The sequence below is a fragment of the Phalangium opilio genome, unplaced genomic scaffold (assembly GCF_054372755.1).
Source record: "Phalangium opilio isolate 3A_F unplaced genomic scaffold, DU_Popi_V2 ptg000070l_1, whole genome shotgun sequence".
Classification (NCBI taxonomy): domain Eukaryota; kingdom Metazoa; phylum Arthropoda; class Arachnida; order Opiliones; family Phalangiidae; genus Phalangium; species Phalangium opilio.
This window is the reverse complement of record NW_028324182.1, coordinates 4536754-4563954: the sequence shown is the minus strand read 5'-3', so window position 1 is coordinate 4563954 and position 27201 is coordinate 4536754. Positions and strand designations below refer to the sequence as shown.

The 27201-nt window shown below is 37.1% G+C and overlaps 4 protein-coding genes and 1 long non-coding RNA gene across 7 annotated transcripts in view; 2 read left to right on the top strand and 3 right to left on the bottom strand.

The window, feature by feature from the left end:
- LOC149661196 (uncharacterized) overlaps nt 1-12603 on the top strand; it is a 33287-nt gene extending 20684 nt beyond the window's left edge. The window contains exon 4 of the long non-coding RNA XR_016368805.1: nt 12516-12603. This is a non-coding gene — a long non-coding RNA (uncharacterized LOC149661196). The remainder of the gene's footprint in view (nt 1-12515) is intronic.
- The window catches only part of LOC149661195 (monocarboxylate transporter 10-like), a 32990-nt gene extending 20193 nt beyond the window's left edge, over nt 1-12797 (bottom strand). For all 3 annotated transcript variants that reach the window (XM_089842633.1, XM_089842634.1, XM_089842635.1), the window contains exon 1: nt 12467-12797. In XM_089842633.1, the coding sequence (XP_089698759.1) occupies nt 12467-12797 (331 nt within the window). The remainder of the gene's footprint in view (nt 1-12466) is intronic.
- Nucleotides 12798-13935: 1138 nt separating this feature from the next.
- Nucleotides 13936-21273, top strand: Polr3B (RNA polymerase III subunit RpIII128). Its single transcript, XM_089842626.1, has 18 exons — nt 13936-14137; nt 14290-14379; nt 14444-14584; nt 14650-14960; nt 15028-15109; nt 15166-15624; nt 15681-15794; nt 16092-16292; nt 16360-16676; nt 16738-16847; nt 16913-16976; nt 17541-18037; nt 18102-18366; nt 19088-19154; nt 19220-19325; nt 19760-19856; nt 19923-20210; nt 21088-21273. Exons 1-18 carry the CDS (start codon nt 14087-14089, stop codon nt 21215-21217), a joined length of 3390 nt encoding a protein of 1129 aa, XP_089698752.1. The 5' UTR covers nt 13936-14086; the 3' UTR covers nt 21218-21273.
- LOC149661193 (tRNA (uracil-5-)-methyltransferase homolog B-like) lies at nt 21214-25387 on the bottom strand. The gene is made up of 12 exons (XM_089842639.1): nt 25197-25387; nt 24582-24773; nt 24453-24507; nt 24273-24395; nt 24093-24189; nt 23310-23524; nt 23149-23243; nt 22505-22719; nt 22328-22429; nt 22149-22265; nt 21498-21597; nt 21214-21430 (listed from the first exon to the last, which is right to left on the bottom strand). Exons 1-12 carry the CDS (start codon nt 25289-25291, stop codon nt 21298-21300), a joined length of 1539 nt encoding a protein of 512 aa, XP_089698765.1. The 5' UTR covers nt 25292-25387; the 3' UTR covers nt 21214-21297.
- A 508-nt stretch (nt 25388-25895) lies between these two features.
- Nucleotides 25896-27159, bottom strand: Sod2 (superoxide dismutase 2). The gene is made up of 5 exons (XM_089842657.1): nt 27002-27159; nt 26748-26944; nt 26576-26689; nt 26190-26369; nt 25896-26129 (listed from the first exon to the last, which is right to left on the bottom strand). Exons 1-5 carry the CDS (start codon nt 27040-27042, stop codon nt 25981-25983), a joined length of 681 nt encoding a protein of 226 aa, XP_089698783.1. The 5' UTR covers nt 27043-27159; the 3' UTR covers nt 25896-25980.
- Nucleotides 27160-27201: the final 42 nt, after the last annotated feature.

Below are 27201 nucleotides of genomic sequence, written 5' to 3'. Positions count from 1 at the left end.
ATTAAATCTCGAGAGCGCGTGCAATTTCGGAACGAATTAGATTCCCCAATATTAATTTAAAAGCTGGATCGGTTTTCTGACTACACTAAAAGAAGAGAGAATGGCTTAACCTTTAAGAGTGTGCTATTAACTTAATACCCCTCTTTTAAAATTTCAAGAGGAGACCCGGCGTACAAAGTCAATATACCGAGAGAGGTCCTTGCGCAAAATTTAGGAAAAGTCTTTTAAACCTTTTTCGTGTTCTATCGAGCTAGATATTTAGTACATTCCGGCCTTGGAATTTTTACATTTAAGCTAAGAACAACCCAATTTTCTACAGAGAAATGTACAGCTTCCAAAGTTGGATTCGAGGCGTATATATAGCTTCTCTGTTAAAGCTTGGCGTAAAGTTTATAAACTTTTTTTTTTCTTCTCCAATTCGTTTTTCTCTTACGTACGATTTTCTTCCAACTCTTCTTTTATTTCTATTCTTTTCGGGAAACGATGTAAGAAAATAAAAAAAGAAAACTTTAAGGGGTTAGAGGGACGTTGGAGTTCAACCTTAGGATGCTACGTTCCCAGTTTAATTTCTCAGTATCATCTCGTAACTGATTTTGAAGCTAAATTGCGTTTAGGTTGCGGATTAAAAACGTAGCAGGGTATAAAGGCACGTTACAGTTTTACGTCAAAGTCGCGTGAAGTAACTTCAAAAATGTTTTACCCTTTTATATCCTCATTGATTATCCCCTTTCCTAGCTCCTCTCCAGCCTTGTAAAAACTTCTGAGTTTTATTTTTTCGAATCTTCGTTTTTTTTGTTTTTTTTATTAAGCGCTAAGGCTTCTCGGTCTTCTTCATCCCTGGCTGGCATATTTTTCCATCCTCCGCTCCGCATCTTCTGGAGAAGAAGATGCCGAGGGCGTTCGACACGCTACGTTAGGTTCGTGACGAGAAACTCGGGCGCCTTTAACCGACTCTTAGTGTCTGCTTAGCGAGAAGCCTCAGCTGTTCTTAACACCGGAAACTAAGTTTAAGGAAACTAACGTCCTAACTTTAATTGCTATATTTTTTTACGTCCATCACCCGAGGCTGTTTATTGTTGCTGTTTTTTTTTTTTTTTTTTTTTTTTACTTATCTTGGTTAGTAAAACTAGGGATAGATTTAATTTTAGAAGTAGGAATGGAGTCTACCGGTTAGTATTTACTTCAGTTATTCCGACTCATAGACCACCCAGTATAGAGCCCCTCCCTCCAACACGTAACGAAAAGTTTAAATTATCTTATTGGCTCAGTTTTAAACTACGTTTTGATAAAGAGAATATTCTCTTTGGTTTTGATGACGTTGCTGACGGGGACGGCGAAAAATACGTAATTCCTTTTTACCTCTGTCGCTATGATCGGCCTCTTCTTTCATGCCCCCCGTCCCGTAGAAGGGGGTCCGAGACTTTGACGCGCGCCCACATTACTCTGTTCTCCATTCCTACTTCTAAAATTAAATCTACCCCTGATATATACAGGGTGTTTCTGATAAGTCTGCCATAACTTAAGGGTGATGTTCTTTGGGTGATTTCGAGTCGAAAATGTAATTCCTATCTTTATTTTGCCCTAAGGGACACTGTTAAGGTTGAAGTATTTTACGGATGACCCCTTAATTTAATTAAGAAACTGAAAAACAATTCTAATTTAATTAAGGGGTCATCCCTAAAACAATGAAATCGTAACTCGAAAACAGTGACCCGGACCGCAAAATGCCATAGAAATTACATTTTCGACTAAAAATCGTGAACCCAAAGGACATCCCCCTTAATTTATGGCAGACTTATCAGAAACATCATGTATGTTAGGAACTGGTAACCTTTGAATGGCTTAGTAAACTTCTTCAAAATTTCCGTTGGAAATTGGTTTCCCAATGTAAAAAATGCCGCTCAAACACTGTAGTATAATTAGGAAAATTACCTTCGGCTAAAATGAAAAACCAAAAACAATATTTTGTGAACTTAATCATAATTTAATGGGGAAAGGAAGTTATCTTAAACCACTTTTAAGTAATTAGAATTTTGAGAAATACCGGGCCTGTTAGTTTTTCTTTTCTTATGGGGTTTTTAATCCAATTATATTTGATGCCTCGTCAGAATCTAGGTAGGATCAAGAAGTGATATCTAGTTTATTAGGGAGAAGGTATAAATTCGCCACTTTTCTAGCTTTATCTCCAGTCCAAACGTAGGTCCGAAGTTAATCCCCGTCTCTAAATTACAACCAACATCTCATTGGTTATTAAAAACTCACGTCAGCGCGACGCGGATGACGAAAATGACGTATTTTTCGACTGAGGAGAGTGTAGCGAAATAGCCTGTGGCCTCCTTTTACGTCCCCCATTTTATTTTGAAAGGGGGATTGGGACTATGGCGCGCGAATACTTAGGCATCTTATATCTTCTCCCTAATAAACTAGATATCACTTCTTGGTAGGATCAAATTAAGTTCCGTTTCTTTGAATTACGCGTCTTGTTATTCGTAACGAATAGAGAGAAAGAGAAAGAAAAAAGTAGTACCACGCCTTTTTGCGGTTTTAAAGTAATTTAGAAAAGTAAACTATTATACATCTACGGTTTTAACGTCGCTTTAAAAATTTTAAGCTTAACCAGTTTTAAGCCGAGTTACAGTTAATTATCTCAGTTTTTGAGAAGTGAAGTTCTAGTTCAGGGTTCGCGCAGAACCTTTAAAACCTGGATAAGTCCGGGATTTGGAAAATGGGTTAAAAAGTCAGGGATTTAAAGTTTCTTCCTAAAAAATAAGGGATGGGTCAGGGATTTCATTTGGTATATCAAACGAAGCTTCCAGCAATGCTAAATATGGGCCAGGTGCTTTGGTAAGCACCTTAAAATGGTCAGGGATATTGGCTAAATTTGGTCAGGGATAAGCTGGAAAAAATCAAATAAATAAATAAAAATTTTGTCCGAACCCTGTATTTACTACTCATGGGTTTGTACGAACCAGGAAAGACCGGAGAACCTGAAAAAATGTCAGGGAAATAAATTGTTCAGTAAAATTCAGGGTAATTAGGGAAATTTGTGAGGCATTGCTCAAACTAAAAATAACTCATCCCATAGTTATTACTCCAAAAAACCACTCCCGCAGTTACTATAGCACCTGGAAAGATATGGGAAATACATGGGGAAAAACCCTGGAAATGTCAGTGAAATCGGTTTCCCAAACGTTGTACGAACCCTGTACTTACTTATCCAAATCAATTAGTCAAAATCTGGATTGGAGTCAATTTCACGGAAACTGCGCTAACACATAACGTAATTGCAAATTTTTCTTAAAATTCGCGAAAGACCTCTTTTACTCTTGTTTTATTTTTACAATTTTAAATATAGTCACACGTCGTAAAGGTTGTAATATTTCAACGTTAGAAAAATTCTTTTACTTGTTGACAATGTTACCTGAGCGTTTGAAAAGACTGTTTTGTAGTCCCAGCGTATTTCTCAATGCTCTTTATTTGACGATGACACGTTGGAAAGATGCCTCGTTAGCGTATGTTTGGTATGGAACCCAGAGCCTTTCTTTTTACCCAACTTTCGCTTTAGGAAATAAAGTCAATGGAGAACGAGATAAAAGCGGACGGTGGTGATGACACATACTGTCTATACTGTGTACGCGCTCTTTTCATTTCGCGCCTTTTTTCCCAAACGCCTATTATTCGATTGTGTCTATTCTTTCTCAATAAAGACGCGCCAAAACTAATACGTCTCGAGATATCACCATTCTGAAGACCGAAAGAGAACCAAAATCATGGATCTTATAAACATTAAAGGGGACGGGAAAACTTGAGACTTTGTTGATCACAAAAAATATATGATAACTGAAGGGAATAATAGAAGAAGGATGAGACAGGTTCATGCACCTTTTTGTTTGCTCTCCCGCTCATCAAACTTCAGATGGGCATCGCACCGTGCTAGGGTGAATTCTATAACTGTTTGGTATTTACTAAATCCTCAGAAATCAACCCGCAAACTTCGTCTTGACGTGGGACAACAATCCACAAGCGTGCCTTGGCAAATAGATAAGCTTTAGCTAATAGAGTAATGACGAGGGAACTATTTATCGCGTGTGTAATTCGGTTTAGTAACCTTGCTATAATAAATGTTAAGTGATGTTGGGAACAATCATGTCACAATTGCCCCGCTTTGTGGTAGGTACACTTCTCTCGAAGAGAAGTATTATATCCTTCTGATAATAACGATATTCACGAGCAAGGCGAGTGATAGCGTTTACGAAGTCCATGAAAAGATCTCGCGCCACAATATATCATCGGAAGTAGATTAAAACCGATGTTATAAAATGAAAAATTATCTTAATTTCTTCTATAATTAATATAATTTTATAGAAAATAGAAAGTTATCTTTTAGTTCATTGATAATTTCTTTTCTCGGACACAGTTTCTTATGTTTTAATGTGTTATAAATTTTAACTGATTATGGAAGCCGCTCCGTTTCGTAACTTCTATTTCCTCAATCCTTTAATACACTTTTGCTTAATATATTTTGTATTGTGTTATGTTTATCCCTAATACTAAAATCATTGACCAGTAATTAAATTAAGGTTAGGCTTAATGTTCTTTCGCGGTTGAAATTCTGGCAAATTCCTTTCTTATCGCAAAGAAAGAAAATCTCGAGGATCTCGAGGCGGTCTTCATCACGTCGTCGCTAAAATGGGAAACCTTGTTCCGATTCGGGTTACATCTCCCGCGAAAATTGACCAAGGTCCGAGAGTCTACATAGACTAACAATGGAATGTGGGATTACAATTGCATTTTCTAGTAGGAGTAGTTGGGATATATACTTGACCTATTTAACCTCATTCTTTCGTCTACTTCTTAGTTTTCGTTACTTTTAGACCAGTTTTAGGCCAGCCTAGAAAGGTTGATGTTATATAGGGTTGGATTTCTCAGCAAATTGTAAGCCTTCAAACATGAATGAGTTCTTGTTTCTAAGAATATTTAGAGATTAAGATTCTAAACCCACCCTAGTTTATTTTCCAATAATAAAGTCAAGAACCAAATTTAACATTAAAATTCAAGAGTGAGCCTTTTAATGTAGCAGACCAGAAGGGGATAATAGAAGAAGGATGACACCCTGTATCCTCTTAATGATTTAGTTATGTAACGTCATTCTTCCCAGGCTCACCCCTTTTAGTTTGCTTTCCCGCTCATCAAACTACAAATGGGCATCGCACCGTGCTAGGGTGAATTCTATAATTGTTTGGCACTAAATCCCCAGCAATCATCCCACAAACCTCGTCTTGACGTGGGACAAAAATGCACAAGCGCATGCGTCTTGCCAAATATTTAAGCGCTAATAGAGTAATGATGAGGGAACTATTTATCGCGTATGTGATTCGGTTTAGTAACCTTGCTCTAAATGTTCCGATGTTGGGAAGAGTGACGTTACACTTACCCCGCTTTGTGGTACACTTCTCTCGAAGAGAAGTATTATATACTTCTGAGCAGTCGAATCATCTCTAGAACGTATGCGAGGATCACGAAACCAACGCCTTAAAGCTATCTACATATTCTTAGTAACGTGAATAAATTCACGCTTTAAGACAATGACTGCTGTAATAGAAAGGAGAGTGATGATTTTTCATCGCCCAAATGAAATCATAAATTTCTGGAAAATTACTTAAGCCTAATTAGTTTTGAAGAAAATGCCGTCATTTAGCTGTTTTAAAGTTAATTCTTTTGAGCGATTGTTAACTGGCGTGAAATGGTCTCGGTTTTTAGCCGCGGCTCCACTTGTTCATAACAAAGAAAACCAAGAATGACTCGTAATAACTCAACTGTTTTTCTTTCTCTATCTTTCTCATTTTATCTAACAATTATTTGGTCGACTGAGTTTTAAAGTATTTTTCCCCAAAGGCGGCTATTATAAATTTTATTAAACTTCTAGGCGGTATCATCATCCCTTTCTTTCTGTGTCTAACATTTTGGGATATTGTTTCATCGTATTTTCTTGTTTATATATATTATACAAAATAAGGCGAGATAGTACTCTAGAAAGGATTTTCTAATACCTGCACAAAAATGTGATGTATAACTCGACGCGAGATAGATGATTTTTTGGCTAACGGCCGGATTTTTCATGTAAGAGTACGGTAGTACCTATATTATTGGAAGGAAATGCATTATTCATATCACATTTTTTCTCTTTCGTTTTATTTTATATTTTTAGTTTTTTCTTAACCGTTTCGCTTCTTTCTTTAATACTGTTACATGTAGAATATTTTTTTTTGTCACGTGAAAGGTTTTTTTAATTTTGTCACGTGAAATGACGTTTTTTTATTTTGTCAGGTGAAATAAAGTTTTTTATTTTGTCACGTGAAATAAAGTTTTTTATTTTGTCACGTGAAATAAAGTTTTTTATTTTGTCACGTGAAATAAAGTTTTTTATTTTGTCACGTGAAATAACTTTTTTATTATTTTGTCACGTGCATTAACTTTTTTTTATTATTTTGTCACGTGCATTAACTTTTTTTTATTATTTTGTCAAGTGCAATAACTTTTTTATTATTTTGTCACGTGCAATAACTTTTTTATTATTTTGTCACGTGCAATAACTTTTTATTATTTTGTCACGTGCAATAACTTTTTATTATTTTGTCACGTGCAATAACTTTTTTATTATTTTGTCACGTGCAATAACTTTTTTATATTATTTTTTCACGTGCAATAACTTTTTTATATTATTTTTTCACGTGCAATAACTTTTTTATATTATTTTTTCACGTGCAATAACTTTTTATATTATTTTTTCACGTGCAATAACTTTTTTATATTATTTTTTCACGTGCAATAACTTTTTTATATTATTTTTTCACGTGCAATAACTTTTTTATATTATTTTTTCACGTGCAATAACTTTTTTATATTATTTTGTCACGTGCAATAACTTTTTTATATTATTTTGTCAAGTGCAATAACTTTTTTATATTATTTTGTCACGTGCAATAATTTTTTATATTATTTTGTCACGTGCAATAACTTTTTTATATTATTTTGTCACGTGCAATAACTTTTTTTATTATTTTCTCCGTGAAATAAGGTTTTTTATTGTTTGTATGTATGTACGAGATAACGCGGGTTTTATAATGAAACTTTGGAAGAATATTCCACAATGCATTGTGGTATCGTGTACTTTTGACTTTTCTCCAGAACGCGGGTCGCCACGGCCAATAAAAGAAGATCATAGTTGGCCTTGACACTGGAATATTGAATTTTCTCTCTATATTTCAACTTTGACTTTTCCTAGAAAATTCTTCCTAGAAAAGGTTTCTTGTTTTCGGTAAAAGTAAAGGCGGGGAAATTTAATACACATATCTGAACCATAATATTGAAGAGCTTTACTCCCTTATTTTGAAGTAGGTGTATTTTACCTACATTTCTCGATCGATAGTTAAACGGAATAGGCGTATATGGTTTACCAAGAACCTATTTAACACGTGAGAACGTGTGAATACTCATAAAAGGTTTTCATGAGCTGGTTAATATGGCAGCGATGCATTAGGAAACCCACCTTTAAGAGTGGAGGGTGAAGTAGAAAATCAAGTGATTTTTTATCAATTCTTCTACTAATTACAAGACCAGTCTGCATAGTGAAACATTCAGGAAATACTTCCGAATGATTTTAAAATTCAAATTAGGTTCAGATTTTAAGGATAATTTTAAAGAAGGACCTCCGACCAATCGCGTAACGCCCTGCCTTTTTATTAACAAAATTCTCGGGGCACGTTCCGTGTCGAATGAAATTTAGCACGAGATTTGATAAAATTTGCTCGTGACGTGACAATCGTGGCGCGAGACATGGTGCGTGCCATTAGAATTTTGTTAATAAAAAGGCAGGGCGTTACGCGATTGGTCGGAGGTCCTTCTTTAAAATTATCCTTAAAATCTGAACCTAATTTGAATTTTAAAATCATTCGGAGTTGGTATTTCCTGAATGTTTCACTATGCAGACTGGTATTATAATTAGTGAAAGAATCGATAGAAAATCACTTTATTTTCCACTTCACCCTCCCTTTAAGAGTGGAGGGAAAAGCTTAGAACAAGGCGCAATAGCGTAATATTATATCTTTCAACGTTCTCGTGTCTTAAATGGGTTTTTATTTTACGACGAATTTGTATAAACATAGTATTCTTATCCATCGATAAAATACGAAATAAATAAATAAACTCTATAAAGTTCAAATAAAAAATCGGTTTTCTTTGCGGTATCTTTTTTTTACCTCTCCGAGTGACGTATGTCACGGAGAGGTTCTAATTTCGACGTGTGTGTGTGTGTGTGTGTGTGTCTGTCTGTGTGTCTGTTGTTACACCCACGTGACCGCGTTCGCAGTTTGCGTATCGGAGCAAACGTGTTCGCCATTTCCGAACTGCTTTCACAGTCACGGAAATGGCTCCTCTACTTGAGTTCTCACACCACCATCTTCTGGTTTTTGTCCATCCCACACGGAGACCAATCTGTACTTACTGGCTTCTAATCACCACCATCTTTTGGTCTTCGTCCATCCCGCAAGGAGACCAATCTGTACTTACTGGCTTCTAATCACCACCATCTTTTGGTCTTCGTCCATCCCACATGGACACCAGTCTGTACATACTGGCTTCTAATCACCACCATCTTTTGGTCTTCGTCCATCCCACACGGACACCAGTCTGTACATACTGGCTTCTAATCACCACCATCTTCTGGTCTTCGTCCATTCCACTTGGACACCAGTCTGTACACCTGGCTTCTACTCCATCGTCATCGTTGGGTTTAAGACATTCGCGGCGATCAGCTAGGGTTACGAGAAACGTCTAGCCTCCCTAAGGTGGGATCGCCACCAAAGGTTTTCGCAATTGCGGTTGTTCTTGCTATTAGCTGTAGTTCGACACCCTTATATACTACCTATTTGAGTAAGGTAATGCAACCGGCGTATGCTTCATTTCAAACGCCAATATTAGTCAAGTCTCTCAAGAATGTCTAATTGTTCTTTATAAACGCGATGTAACGCTCAATAAGGCGAACAACTAACGAAGAAAATATTAAATATTAATTATATTTATTTTAATATTTAAGATAATCTTGTTTTTCAATTCAAAATTAATACGGAAAGAGTTAAAAAGCAGTCTATGTTTTTGTCTGTGTGTGTCCGTCCGTTGTTACAGTAGTGCGCTGCGTTAGAAGTTCGTTTTGTTTTGATGTGTAAAGAAATCCTACAGAACCATAATATTCCCTTTATCCTTAATATAAAGTGAATATGTGGAAATATTTTTCGTAATTATGATGCATTTAGTACTTTTGTAGCTTTAAAGCTCTATTTCATTTTGATATTCCAAAGATTTTTTTTAATATTATTATTTAAAATGGATGTTTATATATTACTTAAGCTATACTACATCTGTTTATAGCATAATCCTTTCTAAAGTGAATACAAGCACAACGTTACTATGTTGGTCAAATGAACTTTTATTTGTCAATAGGCCTAGTGAACCAAAAAGTAAACGCTTGGGTTTGGATTTCGTTTCTGTAATGCAGAGACATTAACGATTCAGAGTGAGCCGAAAGTTAAATACACTTTAGGCTTAGATATTATAATCATGGTGGAAATCTGGGCCGCGTTCAGCAGAGCCCAGCGCTGTTAGCAGTGTCCTACATAACGGGATTTTGTTTTTGAATTTTGACGTCACGGTGCTTAGCGCTTAGCTAGCGCGGTCTTCAAAGAAAATAGTCGGCTCTTTGGATAACGTGACGTAAAACGCGCATTTCTCAGCTTGGCGAAAAAACCATGGAGGAATTAATACGAATAGCTCTATGGGACCAAAGAAAATATACGCTCCATCCTGGGGTTGGGTTGACCAAGGAACTTCCGGTTTATGCTATTTCAATGTAGCCGGAAATACCTCGGTCAACCGAGCCTGCCTTTGGAGCGTACTAGGAGGGGCCAGACTAAAATTTACACTAGAGGAAGCTACACTTTCCATTCCTGGGGCGTGTATCTTCTTTGATGGGACTACAGCTATTTAATTGGCGTGAAACCAGTTGATCATGCGAGAATTTTAAGAGATATGTTTGTTTCTAATTTTAATTAAAAAAAGTTTTTATCTATCTCTATAAATATGTTATAATACAATTTTTGTTAAGCCTTGGTACATTGCACGCTTTATTGCGCTAGCGTCATTTATAAAACGCCGATGACCGGAGAAAAGCTATGACGACAGAGCTCACCGGTAAAATTTCCATATTCCGCTGTCTTTTTTGGTGAGCTCTGCTGAACGCAGCCCAGACCAGTGAAAGGTCTGATCGTAATCGGATAATAGCTTCGTGTTTTCATGCTTTTTATGGTACGCATTTACTTTCAGTGTGTGTAGCCACAAATAAGCTTTGGTGTTATGTAACGTTAACAGTCATGTTGACAAACTTAGAAAATCGTTGAGGTGAAACGAGAGGATAGTGTTTATATGGCAACCCTGTTGTGAATATGGCTTAGAACATACAGTTGAGGAGTAGAAAATTGGGCCTTTACAAACACGTAAAGGTAATATCCCTCCAAAGTTTTATCTCTTCATTTCCCGTTCTTCCCCCATCGGATGATTTTAATGTGTACAAGTATATCATTATTGGATGTAAAATGTCGTCTGATTTACAGTATATTTGCTATGCTTTGTATACTGCTTTAATATTTCATAAATTTTAACTTAAGAAACATTTTCATATCTGGGTAAATAAGTTTGTAAGTAGTCGTCTTGACTCGGAGAGGTAATATTTTGGTTTTCCCAACTTGTTTTTTAAGAAACCAGCTGAATAGAGAATATCTTTTGAGACTTAGTTTAACGGCTTAGGTGTTTACTATTCGAGTCTTTTACCCTTCAGAATGTTCAAACGAACGTCTTATCGTAATTTATTACAACATATTCAAAGTTGTTAATTTTTTGCAGAACTTGGCATATAGTTTCTCGAGCGTTGAAACGAGTGATTGATAATCGAAGGTCGTTTGATTACGAAATTCAATTGGTATGTTATCGATTGGGCGTGTTATCAAAACAGCATTGTCCAAAACGGCTTTTTCATAAACGCGTTTGCCATTATAGCCATTTCTCGTTTTAGCGCATTTTGATTACAGCGTTTATATCTTGAGCGTACGAAATTACGCCTTTTCCAAAATATTGTTGTTTATCTTCATTAACTTCCCAAAATAATATGCCTTTTCCAAAAAATTATATTTTATATTTACTTCCGATATAACATTACTCCTTTTTGCATAATATTGTTCTTTGTCCTATATACATAATATAATAGAGATTTCCCTCCCTATCAATCACAGTTTGGGCGGAAACAGCAACCGCTGTTTTGGGAAATAGCGCTGTATTGAGAAACGCGGAAACAGCAACCGCGGTTTTGCTTGTACGCGGTTTTGCAAACCGCTGTTTTGGGAACCGCTTTATTCCAAAACGCTCTTTTGAAAACCGCTCAACTACCCGTGAACCATTCAATTTATGTTAAGTCTATTTAAATAATATATTTTAGTTTCTTGGCTTATATTTCAGGCTAATTTAATTGTTTATGGTTAAGAATTAATATGGCATTTTGCCAATAGTGCGGCTATTTTTCAGTCATTGTTGATTCTTTAGTAAGAAATTTTTTCAAACTAGGCTTAGCACGTACAAGTTCTTGCTTGAAATTTCGATCTAACGAAATTAAAGTGCGACGCGTTTTTCGATTAATTCCTTGAAGTCGTTTGACTTTAATTTATGGACTTCTGGGTATGGGAGTAACAAATTAAGCTCTCCCTTTTATCGTGATAACCGTGTACCGTAAAAATTATCTAAGATACTAATTGAGTTCGGTATGTAGTTGAGAGGGTCCTAAGGCTAAGAGACTTAAGTTATTTTAAAGATCAAAGGATGTGTTAATTCTTTCCCCACAGACTTCCCCCTTTATCTTCTCTCTCCAAGAACTTTAAAACTCCTTACTCGCAGTTTTAATATAGGCCTAATTAATTATATTTTCTTTTTCGTGGAAATAGGGATTAATTGGACTTTGAAGTTTAATTTGAACTAAGATTATACTTTAGTTACGTTTCGGTTCAACTTTTTTTCCGGCTCTTTGAGCAGCTTGGAAGCTAAATATTCCCATTGAAAACCCGTTTTTAATACCTTTCAAGTCGCTTACGGGCTATGAGTCCTTTTTATTGATTGATCTACACTCAAAAACAAGCTTTAAAATATTAGAGAATGTTTTAATTGGTTGTTGAAGACAAGAAATGAGAGGGAAATCATATAATCCAAATATAGAAGTCTAAATTGGGTCAAGGTAACTCGAGGAGCTTAACTCTCTCTCTCTCTCTCTCTCTCTCTCTCTCTCTCTCTGAAGAGTTAAGATTAATATAATTCTACAAGTCCTTTTCTCCAAGTCCTCATTATTAAAATGATTATAGATTTTATTACTTACACGTCAAAAACGCAGCGTCTTGATGTGTCTCCGCGAATTTCTTCTCCAGGTTAACATAAAGAACGCCGAAACAGTTCATAACCCCGAATAGGGTTCCGTTTGTCCAAAAAGAAGCTAAACAAACCACCCAACCCCAACCACCGTCTAAGGGTCGAAAAGCATTCGGGTCATTCTCGGTTCTGTTCTTCTCCTTTTCGGACATGACTAGTTCAACGGCTTCCGACGTACCATGAGGACAATGTAACGGTTTGACAATGTCCTGGCCGAAATCGCTCGCGCACGTTACCGTTTGTATGCTACTAGAACCGTTTGGTAATCCGTTCCTCGCCATGCGAACTCTTTTAACACCGATACCAATTTGTAGAATTAAGTATATTTAAAACAGCCCCGAGGTGAAAATACTAATTAGGTCGTTACTTTGGTTTTGTTACTTGAGGGAATTACAGTATTAAAACAGTCTGGTGATTCATACTGTACCGGTACATAACCGAGAAAAACGTGTACACTTGTGGAAAAGCTCCAGATGTGTCGACGGAGGCAATTTAACTGAAATTTCCTCGTATGGTTTCAATCAGAAATTGTTATTACACCAAGTGTTATTTACATATCGGCGTGAGCTTTACTGGATCTCTAGGTCAGTGGAGAAATCCCTCTTATTTGCTCCGAGAGAGCGACCGTCTCTCTCAATCTCTCGCGTGGTTCTTCAGACTCCAAGTACTTGGAGGGTGGTTTTATACGGAAAACAGCTGCTGGCTGCGGCAGCCCCGTACGATAAAATGCATTTCTCTCTCTCTCCCAGTCTCCCTCTTCATCACATCCCTCTCTCCCTTTACGCAAGGTGTCCTCACGCGCGAGATCATCCAGAGGAGTGTTTTTTAGAGAAGAACGAAGAGTACGGTTCTTATCACTTTTAATCCGAGCTTAGGGGTGAAGTGTAATTAAGGGGCCTTGGATTGCGTTGACACTATATATTTTATACTTAGCCTTTTATAATTTATAGATGAAAAGGATTTTTTATGGTATTTGAGAGAGAAATTTCAACTGGTTTTACTCATAAAAAGTCTTCTCCCGCTAGTGTGGGCCAGGGCTCTACATAAGGCACTAGTCAAGGCATTTGACTACTAAAAAAAATGCCTTGACCTTGACTACTAAAATAAATCGAAATCTGGGGGTTCGCTAGTCAACTTGACTAGTAAAAAAAGTGTCCCAAATATTCGTAAACCATGCGTCTCACTAGTCAGTGACTACTAAAAAAATTGAGCTGACTACTAAACAAAATATCCTTATGTAGAGCCCTGGTGTAGGCTATGGACGGGCGCGCCTTTTGTATTTCGCGGCAAATACTTTCAAACAGCTCGACCATGGATGAAGGATGCGCGTGAGGAAATTTGTTTTCACTCTACAACAAATTTCCTCACGCGCATCCTTCATCCATGGCTCGACTGTCACAAGAGGGCGCCGCTGACGTTGGCACATGCTTGCAGAAAAAAAAATAAAAGCACGTGTATGCAGAACTGCAGACCGCGGTACTCCAGTCCAGTTGCCGGTTCGCACGTGGTGGGCTACTGTCAACGTTTTAATTTAATTCACTAATTAAGTTTAAACTTGATCCTCGTGAACATGATGGAATTAGATGATCCAGATTTACTTAAACCAATAAAACCCGTGGAGGTAAGATAAATTTTGCTTTGCTCCTAATTTGCAGTCTTGGAAGGGATCTTAAAGCCCATAGAAAGCCAACGTTTTCAATGTTAAAATAAGTCATTTGAAGATTGTAACCGACGAAGATTTTAAATAAAACATGCGTTGTTGTTGGTGTTTAGGAAAAATGGAAGTTAGTTCCGGCCTTTTTAAAAGTAAAAGGTCTCATAAAACAACACACTGATTCTTTCGATCACTTCATTAATGTGGAGGTACGTCCGTGCTTAAAAACGAGAATTTTAGCAAAGTACCAACTTAAGTTAAACTTACTTTAAGATTAAAGAGATCATCAAAGCTAATGAGAAGATTACTAGCGACGCTGATCCTTTATTCTATATGAAGTACTTGTCCATTACCGTTGGTCAACCAAATGTAGAAGAAGGTTTCAATATCACTAAACCAACTACCCCACATGAGGTTACTTAGTTAAACATATTAACCAATCATCTCTTACGAGTAATAACTTAACGCGTACGATTTAGTGCCGTTTAAGAGACATGACTTACTGCGCACCCATTACTGTCGATATTGAGTACACCAGAGGTCATCAGAGGGTGGTTCGAAATAATATACCCATAGGAAGAATGCCTATAATGCTTAGAAGCTCAAATTGCGTCCTTAATGGCAAAACAGAATGGGAAATGGCTAAATTAAACGAGTGTCCCCATGACCCTGGTGGTTATTTTATCGTCAATGGTACTGAGAAGGTTATCCTGATGCAAGAGCAACTGTCCAAAAATCGTATGATTGTTGAACAGGATGGGAAAGGTGGAATAGCTTGCCAGGTTACGAGGTTAGCTTCCTCTTGCCAATCATATTGTAAAGTTCTTAACATCACCATTGAATATATGAAATTTTAGTTCAACCCACGAGAGAAAAACTCGTACAAATTTGATCACCAAACATGGAAAATACTACGTTAAACATAACAGTTTCACTGACGTATGTTTTACATTGTCTAACAATGTAGTCGGGAATTCATACCCTCTTAATTTTAGGATCTTCCAATTGTCATCGTTTTCAAAGCTATGGGATTTGAAACTGACCAAGAAGTAGTTCAAATGATTGGGACTGATTATAACATCATGATAAATATCAGCGCTTCCTTTGAAGAGTGTCGTAGAGCTGAAATATTCACTCAAATGCAGGCGCTAAGGTACATGGGCACCAAATTGCGTCAAAGGAGAATGTGGGGAGGTGGACCTTCTAAGAAATCTCCAATTGACGAATGCCGGGAATTATTGGCAACTACCATCTTGGCTCATATCCCTGTTGATGAGTTTAACTTCAAAGTCAAAGCCATGTATCTCGCTTTGATGATTCGTAGAGTTATAGAAGCCAAGGATAACCCAAAGTTGATAGATGATCGAGATTATTACGGCAATAAAAGGCTCGAATTAGCTGGGTCGTTAGTGGCGCTACTGTTCGAAGATTTGTTTAAGAGATTCAACTCGGAAGTAATTTAATTGGTGCAATTAAAACCGATTGTCGCGTTAAACGTTTTTAATTATAGTTGAAGATGATTGCTGATAAAAATATACCTAAGATCAAAGCTGCGCAATTTGATATTGTTAAACACATGCGCCAAGATCAGATTACAAATGGATTAGTTTTTGCAATTGCTTCTGTAAGGTTGAGTAATTAGCCTTATTCCTGATCAGCGCCACCTACCCATAGCGGCGACTTTAAGAACTACTGTAATCGTCAAGCCAATCAGATGTCGCTAAAATCTGGTGACGTCACTGACGGGCACTCTCGGGGTCTGACCAAAAATGACGTCACCAGATTTTAGCGACATCTGATTGGCTTGACGATTACAATAGTTCTCAAAGTCGCCGCTATGGGTAGGTGGCGCTGATCAGGAATAAGGCTAATTGCCTTCAATCACTAAGAGTGTTTCTGAAAATGCTTGACGTTTAATCAGGGAAATTGGACTTTAAAACGTTTTAAAATGGAACGAATCGGAGTGACGCAAGTCTTGAGTAGACTTTCTTACATATCAGCTTTAGGAATGATGACTAGAGTCAACAGTCAGTTTGAAAAAACTCGTAAAGTCTCTGGTCCGAGATCTTTACAACCATCTCAATGGGGAATGCTTTGTCCCTCTGATACTCCTGAAGGAGAAGTCTGTGTTTTTTTTTTAACTATTTTTCATTAACAATATTTAACAACGCGTTCTTTCTTCATTCTAGGCTTGCGGTTTAGTTAAAAACTTGGCGTTAATGACTCATGTAACGACAGATTTGGAAGAAGCGCCTATTACTCGTTTAGCGTTTAATATGGGCATTGAAGACATTAATTTACTTAACGGAGAAGAGATGTCGGATCGTAGAGTATACACTGTCTTCCTTAATGGTAATATGTTGGGAGTTGTCAGGGATTACCAAATGCTAGTCATCAATTTCAAGTTACTTCGTCGCGCTAATTACATCAGCGAGTTTATATCAATTTTTCCAAATCATTCGCATCGTTGCGTTTATATTGCTTGCGATGGTGGGAGAATGTGCAGGTAAATTCATTTAATTCCGCTCTTAATTAATCATTAAGTTTGATTAACCCTTTTATCTCAGACCATACATTATTGTAAATAACCGTAAACCAATGGTTACTCGAAAACATATTGAACAGTTAAATTACGGACTGATATCTTTCAGTGATTTTATCAAAGACGGGTTGATAGGTGCGACTTTTCAGAAAGTTTGTTTTTAGACGCAAACTTCAACAAATATTGTCGATTCTTTACAGAGTTCCTCGATGTAAATGAAGAAAATGATAGTAATATCGCTGTCTATGAACACGATATCAATCGGTACTATCATTCTTTTAAAGGGAGGGTGAAGTAGAAAATCAAGTGATTTTTTATCGATTTTTCTACTAATTATAAGACCAGTCTGCATAGTCAAACATCCAGGAAATACCAACTCCAAATGATTTTAAAATTCAAATTAGGTTCAGATTTTAAGGATAATTTTAAAGAAGGACCTCCGACCAATCGCGTAACGCCCTGCCTTTTTATTAACAAAATTCTCGGGGCACGTTCCGTGTCGAATGAAATTTAGCACGAGATTTGATAAAATTTGCTCGTGACGTGATAATCGTGGCGCGAGACATGGTGCGTGCCATGAGAATTTTGTTAATAAAAAGGCAGGGCGTTACGCGATTGGTCGGAGGTCCTTCTTTAAAATTATCCTTAAAATCTGAACCTAATTTGAATTTTAAAATCATTCGGAGTTGGTATTTCCTGAATGTTTCACTATACAGACTGGTCTTATAATTAGTAGAAGAATCGATAAAAAATCACTTGATTTTCTACTTCACCCTCCCTTTAAGCCTTTTAGATGCTGGAACTAACTTGTTCTAACAAACTTTATAGCGATACTACTCATTTAGAGATTGAACCGTTTACTCTATTGGGTATCTGCGCGGGTATAATTCCCTATCCTCACCATAACCAATCCCCTAGAAACACGTATCAATGCGCTATGGGGAAACAAGCTATGGGAACCATCGCTTATAGTCAAAGAAACAGAATAGATACTTTGATGTATTTATTAGTTTATCCCCAGAAACCCATGGTCAAAACGAGAACTATCGAAATGATACATTTTGAAGATTTACCAGCCGGTCAAAACTCGACAGTAGCTGTGATGAGTTATAGCGGTTACGATATTGAAGACGCGATTGTCATGAATAAGGCATCGATTGATCGAGGCTTTGGTCGATGTTTAGTTTATCGAAATTCCAAATGCACTCTTAAACGATACACTAATCAAACTTTTGATCGGGTTCTGGGACCCATGGTGGATGCGAACACTCGTAATCCCATTTGGAAGCACAAAGCTTTGGATATGGATGGAATCGCGGCTCCCGGTTCGTTCGCGTCATCGTCGACGTCAGGTTGAGCGAATTACTTATTTGTTTAAACCAATTTTAGGGGAAAAAGTGGAAAATAAACAAATTTTGGTCAACAAATCAATGCCGGCAGTGACGTCTATTCCAATACAAACCACTCCTGGACAGATGCAACAACCAGAGTATCGGGATGTACCGATTTCTTACAAAGGAACAGTTCCTTCTTATATAGAGAAAGTCATGATTTCATCAAATAATGAAGAGGCTTTCCTTATTAAACTACTTTTAAGGCAAACTAGACGCCCCGAGATTGGTGATAAGTTTAGTAGTCGTCATGGTCAAAAGGGGTAAGACTGACTAAGAATAATCGCCAGACCTTAAGAACCCTATGACCTTAACCATAGCCCACTTGATCACGCACGCTGGCTGCACGCGCTCTAGAAGCCCGTCCAAACGATTTTTTTTACATGTTAACTCGCGAATACGGCGCGTCACATAGGTTCGGTCTAAACTTTCAAACCCGTCTGGTTTTAATTTAACATGGGCGTCTATGGGAGGGGACCAGTTTTTTCAACGTTTCTGACAATATTAGCGCATCTACTGGTTCAAATCTGTTGAATTTTTAATGAGACGTGTATTGAAAGGTTTGATATTATCCTGTAAAATTTCAAGTCTCCAGCTATAATAGTTTTTTTTATAAAAAATAAAAATCATCACATAGTAGAGAAATTGAAGGGGCAAAATTGTCTACCATGTGATGGTTTTTATTTTTTTATAAAAAAAAAACTATTAAAGCTGAAGGCTTTAAATTTTACAGGATAATATCAAACCTTTCAATACACGTCTCATTAAAAATTCAAGAGATTTGAACCAGTGGATGCACTAATATTGTCAAAAACGTTGAAAAAACTTGTCCCCTCCCATAGACGCCCATGTTAAAACCAGACGGGTTAGAATTTTAGACCGAACCTATGTTATTCTCATTTTTAGGGTCGATTGAGCGGGCTTCTATAGCGCGTGCAGCCAGCGTGATCAAGTGGGCTATGCCTTAACTGACTCGCTTTGTAGAGTTTTGGGTCTAATCGCTCAACAAGAGGATATGCCGTTTAATGATATGGGAATTTGTCCCGATATGGTATTAGATAATATCCTCGGAGAACTTATGATAGGTTTAAAATTGTATAAAAATGATTGGTTTAGATTATGAACCCGCATGGTTTCCCATCTCGTATGACTGTCGGGAAATTAATTGAATTATTGGCTGGTAAAGCGGGAGTTTTTGCGGGAAAATTTCATTATGGAACTGGTAAATTAAATTATAGCAGAAGTGAGATGAGACTAGAAGTACTGAGCTAACCAAATTCTTAATTCACTTGGCGAAAGTGAATATTCTTGATAAGACACCAACGGTTGGCCCTCTAGTGGCGGTTTCAGAATTTCCCCTCCAAAACGTGAGACGCTCGCGGTGGTAGACGGCCGAACTAGATTCAAGCACCCTCGTCCGTGTTCGGCCGCTTTAGGTTGAGGGGAAGGGGGTAAGAAATGTTTTTGGCACTCGACCAATTTTTTTCTCTCTTGTGTAGGCGCGATGGAAGCGGCATAAAATCCTCAAATTTATTCACTAGTGCCAGGATCTATTATCAATGCTAGAGCCCTTCACTTCTAGTCTCATCTCACTTCTGATTATAGTTATTTACTCGGGCGAGTGTGATGTATTGTTAAACTTTGATCCGTTCTTAGCATTTGGCGGCAGTAAAATAGTAGACCTCAGTGAAATTATGATTAAGAATGGTTTCAACTATTTGGGTAAAGACACCTTAACTTCTGGAATAACTGGGTTCGTTTTAATTTTAACGGTCCTCGACCGCGGGTCACTTAATTAATATTTGCCGGCGCTTTTCAGAGAACCTTTATCAGCTTATATTTACTTTGGCCCGGTTTATTACCAAAAATTGAAGCATATGGTACAAGATAAAATGCACGCGAGAGCTAGAGGTCCTAGGGCGGTTTTAACGAGGCAACCGACGGAAGGAAGATCCAGGGATGGTGGTTTGAGATTAGGAGAGATGGAAAGAGATTGTCTAATTGGACACGGTGCTAGTATGTTGCTTCTGGAACGATTGATGATAAGCAGCGACGCTTTTGACGTTGATGTTTGTTCGGAATGCGGACTCTTAGCTTATAGCGGATGGTAAGAGTTGTAGATTAATTAGAGTTGTGCGAGTCCTCATTTTTAGGTTTTGAGTCCGAGTCCTCGAGTCCAATTTTGCAGGACTCGTCGAGTCCATCGAGTCCAAAATTCTTATTCGAGTCTAATCCGAGCCCAAAATTCGTATCGTCCAAATTTACTCTCTGTTTTCAAAAAAATTTGTTTTTTTTTCCAACTGTTTCAAAACTAAAAATTAATAGTAATTTTAACTTTTTTAAATATGAAAACATTTTAATCGGTAGCTGATAAAGTTGGCTATTAAGAATTGGTAAAGAAAAATGGACTCGACAAGCCCTAAACGGGTAATTTTAGGCCTTGGACAAGGACCCGGGTACCCATTTGAGTCTTAGGAAAACCAGTTTCGAGTCCGAGTACTCTAAAGGCTCTTTCAGACGATCCAACTTTTTGACTCAGCTCGATGGGTCAAAAAGTTGTATCAACTTGCCCAACTTTTGAAGGGAAAAGTGAAATAAATCCTTCCTATTCACACGACTAAACTTTTACCGCCAAATGGTACTTTTTAAGCGTCACCTACCTTGACACTTACGAAATAACCCGCGAAAAAGGCTTTTTTTTTTGTAATTCATATTGATTGGCTGGAGAAATGAACTTAAAAAAGTTGAGTCAGCAAAAATTGCATCACTGATTAAACTTTTCCTAGCCAACTTTTTTGGTGACTCAACTCATTCACATGATCCAACTAGTTGATTCAACTCGAGTTGACCCATCAAGCTGAGTCAAAAAGTTGGATCGTCTGAAAGAGCCTTTACTCGGACTCAAAGTCGAGTACCCGTCATTTTCGAGTACCCGCACAGCCCTAGCTCAGTTTAATTTATTTAAATGACCGTTTTATATTTAGGTGCCAATTTTGTCGATCATCTTGCCACGTTGCGTCAATGCGAATGCCCTACGCTTGTAAATTATTATTCCAGGAACTACAATCTATGAATATTATTCCTAGAATTGGATTGAAAAAGTACACGGATTGATTGGGAAAGAAAGTTGTATTTATTTTTCTATTAAATTTAACAAAGGCAATTACTAATTAGTCTATATAGCGATTTTGTGGTCAATCTTTTGGCCTGTCAAAAATGATAACGAGTTCGCAATGAGATGTTTGAGGGAATAAATCCACGGGGATGGCGTAGACAGGCATGAATGGGACTCCTAATGCGTAATCTTTACCAGCATTCTTACAAAGTCTAGGGAAAAGGGAAAATTTTCAGGGAGTTTAAAAAGTTGAGTAAGTTTAGGAACGTATTCTCTCACGAAAGGAAATTTTTGGAAGCGAGTCCCTCTGGTTTGCAAGAAATGTAGACGATTCTTTTGAGAAATTTGCATTCTCTTAAAGCTTTAATGACTGAAAACTCTGATGAAAGGTTTAAGGATTAAGGTTTTTAAAGGGAGGGTGAAGTAGAAAATCAAGTGATTTTTTATCGATTCTTCTACTAATTATAAGACCAGTCTGCATAGTGAAACATTCAGGAAATACCAGCTCCGAATGATTTTAAAATTCAAATTAGGTTCAGATTTTAAGGATAATTTTAAAGAAGGTCCTCCGGCCAATCGCGTAACGCCCTGCCTTTTTATTAACAAAATTCTCGTGGCACGCTCCATGTCTCGCGCCACGATTGTCACGTCGCGCGCCTAATTTTATCAAATCTCGTGATAAATTTCATTCGACACGGAAGAATTTTGTTTATAAAAAGGCAGGGCTTTACGCGATTGGTCGGAGGTTCTTCTTTAAAATTATCCTTAAAATCTGAACCTAATTTGAATTTTAAAATCATTCGGAAGTATTTCCTGAATGTTTCACTGTGCAGACTGGTCTTAAAATTGGTAGAAGAATCGATAAAAAATCACTTGATTTTCTACTTCACCCTCCCTTTAAGTGTTAACCCAGATATTCAGATGACAAACCTAATCCGCCTCTAGCTGGGTTGACGATAGCCACTAATTCAGAGCAAAGTAAATTAGGAACAATTTCTGGGACTAATTTTTCAGCCCGTCCTTGAAAGAACGTTGTATTTTTCAACCCTTAAATGAAGATTAATGAAAAGTCGGAATTCGGAAAATCTCTTTAGAATTTCTTTTGTTACCGTTTAATTCCGCGTTATATTTCGCATCTTCAACTCCTTGTTGACTTATTTCAATTCCGACAGTTCGGTTGGCGTGTTTTGCTAAAACTAGACTTATAGTACCTTTTTTAAATGAATGTCGGATTAAGATTGATTGATACTGTTTAAATTTTAAACAATTTAAAAGACTTAATATACCGGCGCCTGAACAAATATCAAGGACTGTCGTCTCTTCCTTTATATTAGCGAAACATTGGATGGTATCGTATAAAACCTCCGCAGCCGACGTGTTAACTTGTAGGAATGTTTCGGGAGAAACTCTGATTTTTAAATCGCCCATGGTTTCGTAAATATAAGGTTCACCCATTAGTAATTGAAAAGGGGCTTGGGCGTGAGTACATCTAGTATGGGGACTGAAGAAATAATAAAATTAGCCTTCTTTTAATTAACCTTTATACCAGAAGTGGGATGAGACAAGAATTACTGAGCTAACCCAAATTCTTAATTCACTTGGCGAAAGTGAATATTCTTGATAACACACCAACGGTTGGCCCTCTAGTGGCGGTTTCAGAATTTCCCCTCCAAAACGTGAGACGCTCGCGGCGGTAGATAGCCGAACTAGATTCAATCACTCGCGTCCGTGTACCGCGGCTTTAGGTTGAGGGGAAGGGGGTAGGAAATATTTTTGGAACTCGACCAATTTTTTTCTCTGTAGTGTAGGCGCGATGGAAGCGGCATAAAATCCTCAAATTTGTTCACTAGTGCCAGGATCTACTATCAATGCTACAGCCCTTCACTTCTAGTCTCATCTCACTTCTGTTTATACTTAGTATAATTTTTACCAAGCTTGAAAGTATAATGATTTTAAACCACAAACTGAACCAGCCCCTGTCTCGAAGAAATCTTTAATCTTAGATTTTTCATTGTCTAATTCTTCCTGTTATAAATATTCCAATGTTCTTATAACCCGATTTTAATTTCGAGGGATTTTATAAATATCAACCTTGGAAAGGGCTTGAGGATGCATTATGACGATAGCCATTATATCCCCTTTGTTATTGGATCTAACGATTAAATTTCGCCAATAACCTTTTTTAAAATCTGTGCAAGGTTCGTATTGAGATTTTCTTAAATACTGTTGAAAAATATTAGCGACTTTAATATGTTCCGACTTCATATTCGATAAATGAGTTGGTTCTACGCAATATACGTCTCCTTCTGTAAGGAAACCCGCCTTACTTAAAAACTACCCTGATTAAAGGGAGGGTGAAGTAGAAAATCAAGTGATTTTTTATCAATTCTTCTACTAATTACAAGACCAGTCTGCATAGTCAAACATTCAGGCAATACAGTCTCCGAATGATTTTAAAATTCAAATTAGGTTCAGATTTTAAGGATAATTTTAAAGAAGGACCTCCGACCAATCGCGTAACGCCCTGCCTTTTTATTAACAAAATTCTCGGGGCACATTCCGTGTCGAATGAAATTTATCACGAGATTTGATAAAATTTGCTCGTGACGTGACAATCGTAGCGCGAGACATGGAGCGTGCCAAGAGAATTTTGTTAATAAAAAGGCAGGGTGTTACGCGATTGGTCGGAGGTCCTTCTTTAAAATTATCCTTAAAATCTGAACCTAATTTGAATTTTAAAATCATTCGGGAGTATTTCCTGAATGTTTCACTATGCAAACTGGTCTTATAATTAGTAGAAGAATCGGTAAAAAAAAATCACTTGATTTTCTACTTCACCGTCCCTTTAATGGATTGAAAGATTTAATGCAATACTGGCAGGACTTCCAACGTAAAATCCGACCGTCGTTTCGCCATTTATATTAGGCCTGATACCAAATTCATCCTTGTTTCGATATCTTTCAATTAATGGCTTTATTGGGGTAAAAATATTGCTCTATTCATATCCGCCATTACGCGTGAACCCATTGCCGTGAACCTCTTTTAGTGACTTACAGAAGGTCTAGTGAATTCAACCACACAGGGCAACCCTGATTTATCCAATGGTAATCGTACATCCGTGGTTTTGAGGATATTAGCTAATTTTTTAAGAACTTTTTGACTGTTTTCATATTTAATCTATATAAATTATTCAATATGTTATTGGAATTTAGCACCACCAAAATGGCGACCTACGCGTAGCTGGCTTTGATAGGATTTGTTCCATAAAGGTGTTACTGCTTTTTGCAACCTGAACATTTACAATTTGAATTTTGTCAAAACTTAAATGGAAAATGCTCTCAAATTCAAAAGCAAAATTTGTACTTTAGGTATTGATTGGTTTCATTTAGGTTATCAACGAGTGTAGGACCTTTTGGTTTATTTTCCTTTTTAACTTTAGCTACTTTGGGCAAATTTTTTAGCTTTTTCGTTCTTTGCGTCAGCCAATCGTCATTTGAATCAAAATTTTCCTTAAGTTGTAAATTAGATGTTTCCTGATTTATGAACGGGACAACACTGAAAATGTCACGTTAATTATAAGCTATTACCAGAAGTATATAACACTTCTCTTCGAGAGAAGTGTACCACAAAGCGGGGTAAGTGTAACGTCATTCTTCCCAACATCGGAACATTTGGAGCAACCGAATCACATACGCGATAAATAGTTCCCTACTCTATTTGCGTTAAACTATTTGGCAAGACGCACTTGTTAATTTTTTTAGGTTAGGGAGTTGTTTGCTGAGGATTTAGTACCAAACAGTTATAGAATTCACCTTACGGTGCGATGCCCATCTGTAATTTGATCAGGCAGGAGAGCAAACAAAAATGGTGAGCCTGGGAAGAATGACGTTACATAACTAATGTATTAAAGTGATACAGAGTGGCATCCTTCTTCTATTATCCCCTTCTGCTATTACTTGAAATGACAACTATTCATACTTTGTTTGAATTCTTCCACGAACATTTCGTTTTAGCAAGATTGTAGTATAATTATTCACAATTTTTAATGTTAATCTTAATGTATTTTTGTACATTTTATTCAAATTAAGTAGGGAAAGTTGCAACAGTCGGCACCCCTACCACCACGTGTTTAATAACGTCGTCTGCTTACAATCGATGGTCCTCTTCAGGGGGAGGGGGAGGAGTCAATGAGATAGAATATATATATTAAACCTAGAGTCACAACGTGAAATCTCGAGATCGACTTTTCGCGATACACCTTTTGTCGAGCAAGAATCTTTATCAAATACGGGTGGCGCCACCTATTAATCACTTGAAGAACTTTTTTATTACTGTCTGTGGCTACACGCTGTCAAGATAGTCTTTTAAACGTGATAAATAAAATACGCGAGTTAAATAATAAAAACTCTAGTCCTTTTTAATCTAATAAATAGATGAAATAAAAATCATAACGATATTTCTGATTGCAAATAAACAAGTAAAATTTGTAATTAGTTCCGCTAGAGGCTCATAGATGGCGCTGTCGTGTTTTGATAAACGTGCTTGATAAAAGCAATGTATTTCGCGGTAAGCCGATTTGAATTGTAACTCTATCTACCTCATTGGGAGGAGTAGTGAAATAGATGCGACATTTTTTATGAATCTTTAAGTTTCAGTGATTAAAAAAGGACTACAACATCATTTTACATTAGTTTATTTACTGAGTACAGTCATTCTATCAAATTTTCAATTACACAAAGAGATATTGATGCAATAACAATTTTTAGTTTCCTTTTGCAACTTCAAATCTTGCAGTCACGTCCTTCCAGTTGACAATGTTCCAGATGGCTTTGACATAATCTGGTCGAACATTTTTGTACTGAAGATAGTAGGCGTGCTCCCAAACATCAATGCCAAATAAGGGAACCAATCCTGAATAACAAATAAAAAATATGTTTACCAATGTTATTTAAAACAATGGTAAAATTATACCAGTTGTGGCTTGAAGAGGATCTTGATTAGCGCAAGTGGCAACTTGCAATTTTTGAGCTCCAGGATTGTAACCGAGCCAGGCCCAACCTGATCCTTGTACCCCAACAGCGGCGGTAGACATTAATTCTTTAAGGCGTTCGTAACTGCCAAAATCATTCTTGATGGCCAACAAAAGATCACCTATTGAAAAATATTTTAATAGAGTGCTGTCAGAAGCGCCAGTGTGACGTCACCCATGCTGTTTTCCCATAAAGAAAAAACGGTAACTGTCATGGCCACCCATTGCTAAAGGCAGACTCGTGACGTTTAACCTTGGATCTGACGTCACAACTGACAGCACTCTATATCTTGACCTCCCACCAAAATCTAAAAATTCTGTGTTTGACCTTCAGGATCTCCCCCTTTAGGTGACAAATTTTGCCAAAAAATAGAGTGGTTGATATGACCTCCACCATTGAATTTCAGGGCAGGTTGCAAGGCAATGATTGCAGTGACATCCTCTGCAAGAGAAGGATTTAATTATGTTCATTAAACTAATTAAGCCTTATTAAACACTACTTTTAGCAGTGGCTTCATTTAATTTTTCTTCCGCAATGTTTAAGTTGTTGACATAAGCAGCGTGATGTTTTTGGTGATGAATTTTCATAATTTCAGCAGAAATGACGGGTTCCAAAGCATTGTAATCATAAGGAAGGTCTGGTAAGGTGTGTTTGTTGCAGGATATGATGGTATGCGCGGGGGTTCCTAAGATTTTACTGCAAATATAACGAGATTATTTAAAATGACACTATTAATTATTAAAATTAACAAACCTTAGGGCTAAAATCCTGCTTGGTTTAATGGACAAAAACATTTTTACGTAATTAAATCGTCTTATAAAATGGGTACCGAACTTGTTCCTGGGCTTGGGTGGAGGTCGGCTACTCGGCTCGGCTTATCTCCTTTCCTTTTATCTTTACCCAGGCAGAGCTAACATTAGCCGAGTCAAGAAATCTCCCTTGAACAATGTCGC